Source organism: Teleopsis dalmanni, chromosome 2 (genome assembly GCF_002237135.1).
Source record: "Teleopsis dalmanni isolate 2A chromosome 2, ASM223713v2, whole genome shotgun sequence".
Lineage (NCBI taxonomy): Eukaryota > Metazoa > Arthropoda > Insecta > Diptera > Diopsidae > Teleopsis > Teleopsis dalmanni.
Genome location: NC_051847.1, coordinates 74,064,775 through 74,074,020, shown reverse-complemented (window position 1 = coordinate 74,074,020; position 9,246 = coordinate 74,064,775). Strand labels below are relative to the sequence as shown.

At 31.7% G+C, this 9,246-nt stretch overlaps 1 protein-coding gene across 1 annotated transcript; it reads right to left on the bottom strand.

The window, feature by feature from the left end:
• Positions 1 to 1,412: 1,412 nt before the first annotated feature.
• On the bottom strand, positions 1,413 to 2,207 carry LOC119681045 (cytochrome c oxidase subunit 6A, mitochondrial-like). The gene is made up of 2 exons (XM_038094109.1): positions 1,969 to 2,207; positions 1,413 to 1,804 (listed from the first exon to the last, which is right to left on the bottom strand). The coding sequence occupies exons 1-2, from the start codon at positions 2,057 to 2,059 to the stop codon at positions 1,572 to 1,574; spliced, it is 324 nt and encodes a 107-aa protein (XP_037950037.1). The 5' UTR covers positions 2,060 to 2,207; the 3' UTR covers positions 1,413 to 1,571.
• Positions 2,208 to 9,246: the final 7,039 nt, after the last annotated feature.

The following is a 9,246-nucleotide window of genomic DNA, read 5'->3' as shown; positions in this document are numbered from 1 at the left end:
ATTATTATTACTACAAATTTTTGAATAATCGATTCAAGATTACTCACCAGTAATTTCTAATATATAGTTATCAATAATTTTACTATGTTTTTGATAAAGTTAATAATTTTACTTTTATTATCAGTTTCCTATGTAATATCTAAGTATTTGTAATTTAGTATAGGTAAGTATGCTTACCAGTTCTTTTTCAAAGGTCTATTAGAATTATCCATTATTTTTTAGGTTAGTTTTTGAAACGGCTGGGAACCAAGTCGCCACGTCACTGCATCCTTTGAGAATTATTGTGACAATAATGTGAATCCATTATACTTTCAACAACCATAAATTTAATTTACAAATTCCATCAATGCGTTTCAAAAATAGAAAATCTTTTAAGAGAACACTGGTCTAAGAATCACTAATATCTTGGTAGGTTCGTCTTATTGCACTTCTTATATAAAATCTTTTTACGGAATAGTAGGTCTTCAGGATCACAACCATCTTGGTTATGGTTACCCGATAACACTTTCAATAGAAAATATTTTTACGGGACGCTAATTATCAGGAATCCATATATTTTGAGTAAACTTAAATCATCCATAGAAAATATATTTAAGGTGCACAAATTTTTAGGACCATATCCGCTTTCATTTTAGTAAATATAAATAAATATTAAATAAAAATAAATATTTAATAAATATAAAATAAATATTTTTACTGCATACATATATCGTAGTTCAGGATCACATATATCGTAGTTAGACTTTATCCTACTCTGCTTTCCATAGAATATATTTATATGAAACACCAGAACCATATATAGAACCACATATATATTGGTTAAATATACACTATGGCGCTTTCTACATACGAGATTCTGGCGACCGAGTACAGGTGGTATAACCTGAAAACATATAGTTGAGCGGAAATTCTCTAACTACTTAACACCTATCCTATCTCCGGGTTAGCAAATAAGAAGATCTGGCCCTTCAAGTTGGGGGTTGATCGCAAGGCCAGCAACCCTGCATCGGAAAAATTTTGCCGCTACGGAACCCTTAGGGAGGCCAAGGTTCATACTGGACTGTAGTGCAAAATAAGAAGAAGGTCATAACTTGGGACCTCTTCCAAATATTCTTTCTATTCTTCCTAAGATTTCCAAATGGTGTCAGCTACAATATGGAACACAGCAATAAATCTAGATGTTAGCATTAAACTTCTGTTGCACTTTCCATATTAGTTTTTCTCTGTATTTATAGAAAATATCAGCAAATTTACTCGCCTATCTTTTGTTTTCATAATATGAATTATTTTCCAATGATTTTCATTGTTAGTTTTATTTTAACATTAATAAATGAATCTCAACTTCATTGATTGCATTGATTTGCCATTTAAGGAGTAATACAGAGCTTAATATTTTATTTTAGAACAGAAATTTATTTGAATAGTTAATTGTAATAATTGCAGCAATTAATCTAAATAGACATAAATTAATAATTTTAACTATTCCAGTTCCAATATAAATCTTGCTGCAACGGTTTTAACTTATGCTTTGATAATTTTGGAAATAGCAATTTTGTTTATGGACCATCGGTTTAATGCTCATAACCATCAGGTAAGGCATTAACGTGTGGATTGTGGAATAGACTCTTGTTACCTTCACCCCATGGGAAACGCTTCTCACGTCTGAACAAGTAATCGTACTTGACGAATGCTGGACGTGGCTTGTGGTGCTCCTCTTGATGCTTCAAGTAAGCATTTAACATACACAACCCAACAGCTGGCAGGGCGACGAAGAAAGACAAACGCTTCCAAACCTTGTAGCCACCTATAAAAATAATCAATAATTTTATTTATTATATTTAGTTTTAAATTTTTTTAATTAAATATTAAACTTTTCATTAGAGTTGGTGTACGTTTGCTCACAAAATTATATAACCTTAACCTACAGTTTTCCTAACAAAACTTTATTTTTGTTTTATAAATCTTTACCTGAGTGCTCGCCAGCAGTTGCAGCTGTTCCTGGATTAGAGGCTTTTGTTGCCAATTGGCGACGGATAGCATGTAACCAAACTGTTGCCATTTTTATTCCTTAACAAAATTGCAGACTGACAAGTACTACCTTTTCAATTCAATGGAATAAATTTCTTTTGACGTTTGTTGAAATGTCAAATGCAAACTCACACAAGCGTTAGCAGCGTCATATTCACGGAGCGGAAATTTTTTTGTTTGTAGTGTTGATAAATATTTTTGAAATGAAGATATTTATTTATTCTTATATAGGTATATAGAGATATGTTTCCATGCTATTACGATTAAAATATATTTTAAATAGAAATGCAAATAATTATTAATTATATATTGAATGGAAGGCTAGAATGGTAAAAATAATTTATTTTAAATTAATTAATTCTTGACTGTCCATACAACTGCTTCGATTATTGCTAAATATCGATCATCTGTGGTCTTTGAAAATGTTAAATGATTTTATGAGACACTATAGAATTTTAAATTAAATGAAACTACAAAATAAAAAAAAAACAAATAAAATAAACTGATTTATGATACGCCATATGTGTATATAATTTCTATCAAAAGTTAATTGTATATATATGTATAGTTTATTAATTAAAGTGAATTATATTGCGAAAAACGGGTTACAATTGGGTGGTAATAATAAATAAACATTCAAGACATTGCAACGCATTCAAGTGAGCGGTTAAAAGTGAAGTTTAGTACAATCTTATACAATTGAGACTTCTGCAGGCAAGATAGCGTTGCATGCAAAAACTGTAATTACCAATTGTAAATAAAAGTGCTGAAAATAAGTGGAACGTAAGGCGAATTATACGTAGTAAAGCTCAGAGTGGTTTGAGTCTATGCTAACAAATTCTAATTTTTAAAAAAAGTATTAAGCTGTTATATATATATATAAATTTTCTCATAGACTTTTAGGCGAAGCATCAAAAACTGAATTTGATAAACTTAAAGTACAACTTCCAAAATGTCATCAGCAGGAACACCAAATAAACCGAGTACACAAGTTTCAAAAATACAAGTAAGAACCTCAGCAGCTAAAAGACCATTGACTGAACTTTCCCCAGAAGAAATAAACCAGGCGAAATCTACAATGCAAGTAGGGAATATGCATATAACAGAACTGATGGGGTTAATGAGAGCATCATTGGCTGACTTGTTGGATGAAAAGCTAAGCAACTTGCCAACAAAAGCTGATTTAGAGGTGATTGTGTCGGAAGTGGGCGAACTCTCTAGTAAGATTACAGAGCTAACGGCAGAGAATCGTGTGCTAAAACAGAAGGTGACACAGCTCGAACAACAACGCGAACGGGATGCACGTAATATTAATTATATTATAAACGCACGAAAACGAAAATCGCTTGTTATCAAGGGTTTGAAAAAAACTGACAATCCAACATTGTCGATTCGGAAATTATGTGCTGAAGTTCTGAACGTCGATGATGTGCAAATAGCTTCTGTAAGAAAAATATTTGAGAAACACGACAAAATAGGAGTCGTTGCAGAGTTCCAAGCAGAACAGTGTATATTTAATATTTTCAACAATATTAAAAAACTCGCTAATACGGAAATATCAATTGAGAGGGACTTAACCGCAGAACAACAATCAGATAAACGGGTCATGCTTAAACTAAAACAAAATTTGCGTGCTGTAGATCAAAGTCGTAATATAATAGTTAGAGAGGATCGTATGAAAATTGACAACAAATGGTTGTATTGGAATAAAGAAAAGGAGCTGAAATGCGGTAGCAGTAATGGAAGGGATGTACTGCAGGCACTTTATGGCAATAACCTGGAGTCAATAAATGTAACATATTGGGAGATTTTGCAAACAATTAATTCTCAAAAAAACTAAATAAAGACAATGTTGTCAGCTGTAGTTTAAGTCTAGATTCAAATTCAAAAGAAATGTTAAATATTTTAGCATTTAATGTAGCAGGTCTAATAAAGAAAGTTAATTACTGCGATTTTATAAATTATGTAAACTCATTTGATCTGTTCTTTTTATTTGAAACGTTCATGGAAAAATCCTTGGAGAAGATTGATAAAGTATTTGAAAAGTATTTATTATGGTGGATTCCAGCAACTCGGGTCGCAATCAAAGGAAGAGCTAGTGGCGGTATGTTATATGGAATAAAGAAGAACTTAGCAGATAAAATGAATATACGATTTACACAAATATTGAATATGATGGTAGTTAAGCTAAAATTTGAAGAGACACTGGCGTACATTATTCCAACATATATTAATTGCAACAATTGGGATGCGGATTTTAAAAACTTAAGTGATGTACTGTTCGAATTAGGGTGCGAAAATATATTAGTTGTAGGAGACTGTAATGCCAGAATTGGTAAGGAGCAATGTTTGGAATTTAACCCAACTTTACTAGCCAGTGGACTAAGTGCACAGCGCAAAGCTATGGATGACAAAGTAGATAGAAATGGCAGAAGACTACTTGAAATCTGCAATACGGTAAGTCTTACTGTGCTGAACGGAAGATGCGAGGGCGACAAAGATGGCAAGCATACATTTCACAGAGGAACTATTGCAACCACGATTGACTATGGTTTAGGAGCGGGGATCTGGTTGAATAGAATCAAAAATTTCGAAGTGCAGGATTTTATTTACTCAGACCATCAGCCGATTACAGTAAGTATCCACGCCGGGAAAATTATTTCGGAGGAAAATTCAGGTCTACAGTTGTTACCTAAACTATACTGGAACAAACGTATCAAGAAAATATATAATTTAACACTTAATCAACAAATTATTGGAGTAAATAAAGCGACAATATGCTCAACAAATGGAATTGAGTTTTTAATGGATTGTATAAATAATGCAGCAAAGCCTCTGCAACAAAAGCAAAAAACTAGCGTAAAACAAAACCAATGGTTTGACTCGGAATGTAAAATATTAAGAGATACATCTTTTCGATGGCTAAGAAGAGTTAAAAAAACAGGATTAAAGGAAGACATGACAAAGTACAGTCAAGCAAATAAACGATTTAAAGAACTTCTACAGCATAAAAGAGTGACTTACTATAATGAGCTAGCTATCTCAATAGCTACAGCAAAGGACAGTAAATCCTTTTGGGGCAAAGTTCGAAAACTGAACGGGACGAACCATATAAAAAATGAAAAGCTAGACGCACTGGAACTGAGTAAACACTTTGAGCGGATACTAAACAACAGCATACATAATGAGAGTTTAAGTTATGAGATGCCCATACTTGAAATGAGTGAACTAGATAGAACGATTACAGTAGCAGAAGTCAAAAAAATATTGCACAAGTGTAAGGATAATAAAGCTCCTGGAGAGGATCGAGTACCCATGGAATTCCTTAAATATGCTTCGGATCTATTTATTGAAAATATGACAGCATCATTTAATTATATCTACAACAGCGGCAATGTACCTGATTCTTTTCGCAAGTCGATTATTTTCCAATTGTACAAAAAAGGCGACACAAAGAATCCAGAAAACTATAGGGGCATATCTTTTAACAATGCCATGGCGAAAGTATTTGCAAGTATTTTGAACGAGAGGCTACAAGAATGGGTTGATAACCATGCACTGTTAAGTGAATTTCAATCAGGTTTCAGAAAAAAGTATTCAACTGTGGATAACATCTTTATTTTAACTAATATTGCAAAAATGTATATTGACAGAAACAAAAAACTTTACGTCTTTTTCGTGGATTTCAAGGCGGCGTTCGATTCAATACTAAGAAATGCACTCTTCTATAAGCTTAGGAACTTAGGAGTGTCAACAAAAATGATGCGGATTATTTGGAGCTTGTATCATGGTAGTAAAGCAGCAGTGTGGGATGGAAATATTATCTCTGATTGGTTTCTTACACAGTCTGGGGTTAAGCAAGGATGTGTTTTAAGTCCACTTTTATTTACTTTATTTTTAGATGACCTGGTTAACTTTTTAAACGGTGGCATCATGATTGATGGCATGCTAATAAAGGTTCTGATGTATGCAGATGATGTGGTGCTGTTTGCAGAGTCACCAAGAGCCTTGCAGCTAATGATAAATAGACTGAACGATTACTGTAATACCTGGAATTTAGAAGTCAACATAGAAAAGTCAAAAATATTAATATTTAAAAAATATGCAAGGCGTCTTGCATGCGATGAAAAGTGGAACATTAACGGTAAATTATTGGAAGTAGTTAAGACATATAAGTATTTAGGCGTTTGGATAACATATAATGCAACGTTCGAAACACACATTAATAAAAGGTTAAAAGAATCAAAACTAGCAATAAACAGCACATGGAGAAGAGCATTAGGAAATGATATGGTAGCTCTTTCAGTTAAATACAAAGTTTTCCAAGCTGCTGTCAACTCAATTATGAATTATGCTTCCCAAGTTTGGGGTTTTGAAAAATTTAATGAGGTGGAAAAACTGCTGACTTATTTTATCAAACGTATTTTTCGCCTACCTGTCAACACGCCAGACTACGCAATTTACCTGGAAACGGGCTTATCAACACTACATATCGGCACTTTAAAATCCCACTTTCAATATATTAACGCTGTTATGAAACACACAGATAACAGGCTTACCAAACGGCTTGCGACATACTTTTTAGGTAGAAGGTGTTCGTATTTCGCGGCATGGTTAAATTTAGCCGAGGAACATGAAGAAAATTTGAATTTAGAGGACATGAATGGTTGGATTGACTGGCAGCAGCGCATTCTCCTAAAACAGGATCAAAGTGATAGAGACCGATTTGTTTATAAGGCCAAAACAAGCTACTCTAGACAAACATACAGAGAACTAACTTACAATCTGGGGAAATGAATTATTTTAATGATAAATATACTGTGGAAAATATTCGTTCAATTTTCAAATCTCGTACTGAACTCATCAAACTCAATTATTTACCCTACGTAAGTGGTGCACTATCTGTTTGCAGCCTATGTAATAAACAGGAAACGGAAAACGTTAAACACTTTCTCGCAATTTGCCCAATTTTAAAGGAAATAAGATACAAGTATTTTGGGAAAACGACTTTGAGCCAAACAGAATTGCATGGTATCCTTAATGGAATGAACTGGCTAAATTTATGCGCATATCTTAATCAAGCGATAAAATATAGGCAACAAATTATAGATGAGATCTTTTAACCGCACTTATGTATGCACACCAACAATATATACTAATTATAACATCAAACTCACTACAAGATTAGAGGGATTAGAAAAATAGGCAATCGCTAGGTAAAGCTGACGACATTAGTCATAGCTTTAAATGAAAAACAAAATGTATAAAGTATGGATAATGATTGTATGTTTTTTAAATTATTAATAAAGAAGAACTAACTAACTAACTAACTAACTAACTAACTATGTATATATATAACATCTTAGCGCTTTTGATAGAATAACAATTTGCTTATATACAGATTTATTAACAATAAAACATTATAATAAAACATTTTGTATGGATTTTGTATAAAAAGTCAGTTTGATTAAAATTTTGTTGTAAATAATTCACTTAATTACTTTTTTCCTATATATTCCCATGTGGTCGAAAATTAGATACTACTAAATGATATTAATTTGGGCATTTAAATATATTAGACCTTTTCTTTTGTAAGCATGTCGCAAAAAAACGAAATAAAATAAGCATTACTCTCCATGGCAACTCTGGACAGAATGGAGATTTTGTGTGGCTTATATATGCAAAAGATGTAATAAAATGTTGAAATTTCGATAATGAATAATAATTCTTTGCAATTATTGGTGAGCATATTTTTTTTTACATGATTGTGTATAAAATATAATTTTTCATCTTTTTTCATGTAAAATAATAAACCGAAAAAGTAATGTATTTGTTAACTGTCATTCGTTGACAGTTTAGTCGAAATGTCGCAGCTACTTTCAAAAGTCGTTCACAATAGACAAATTTTTTGTCTTGACAACCATGTGATTTACGCTGTTTATTAGTTAAGCGAATTCAAAGAGGTTGGACTAAATTAGCGAGCAGTGTTGTTGCTTTAAATGTTATTTTTAAAATAAGCAGTTGTTCTTATGTAATATACTTACAAAAGAAAAGGCCTATTATTACATATGAATATGTTATTAATAATATTATACTTTTTTACTTCTTCTGATTATTTAAATGGGATATTTAGCTATTAGCACTTTAGCTGATTTAAATGATATTAGTGCGCCTCTTTCAAATTAAAAAAAATTATCATACTGGTCTACAGTTTAGAATATTTATACCTGAATAAGTATTAACTTGTTAGCAACTAAGAAGTTAAAAAATTGAAAGAGTTTTTCAATTATATTTTCTGTATGTATTACTTAAACTTTTTTGTATATTTTTCAAATTATTTTTTTTCTACAATTTTACATATTTTTAAAATATTTTGTTTCCACAATTTTCAAATTTATTAAACTTTTAATTTCTTGTTTACAAATTTTTAACAGATAAATGGAATATTCATTGAAATTTCCAATGAAGGTTCACAATAGATTGCTTAATGCTTTGGTGACTTTAGAAAAAAAAACAGTCACTAAGATATTTGGCCAATTCGTAACTAGCCGTTTAGATAGAGAAAGTAGTGTTGTTGTTTTGCGTATAAGTTAGCGATTTTAATTAAGCGACATAGGTATTATTTTTTGCCACAATTCGAAGCTATCGAATACACCTATTATCACATTGTATGATTTTTACCTATTTACTCACATTTTCTCACACATTATGCGTTTTTGGTAGCTCGCAAGTATGGAAAAAAGCAGTAAGTTGTAGGCCTATACTGGCCGAAATGTTCACAAAATAACAACACTATTTTCTTTATGCAAGATTTGCTGCATTTATTACAATAGTGACGCCAATGTCTCGCTTATCATTTGCAAATATAGATCATCATGCATTTTTTGCCACATTTGCGAGTAAATAAACACGCCTAATATAAGGTTTGAATTATAAATCACCTTCATCCAACATTTTTTTTTGGCAACGGTCAAAAATGAAATCAACAGGCATGTTGAAAAATCAGCTGTTTGAAATAAAAACAAATGAATATGGCTGTTCAGCTGTTTGAAATAAAAACAAATGAATAAAAACGAATGGAGACACTTTTAAATGACTGATTTGAAATGAGCCATTTTGGTAAGTGTAAACGTCATGTAACTGACAAATCAAATTCTACAGTATATAATTAATTGTGGAACATATATTATTAAAAATTTTTAGAAAATGCAACTCTGC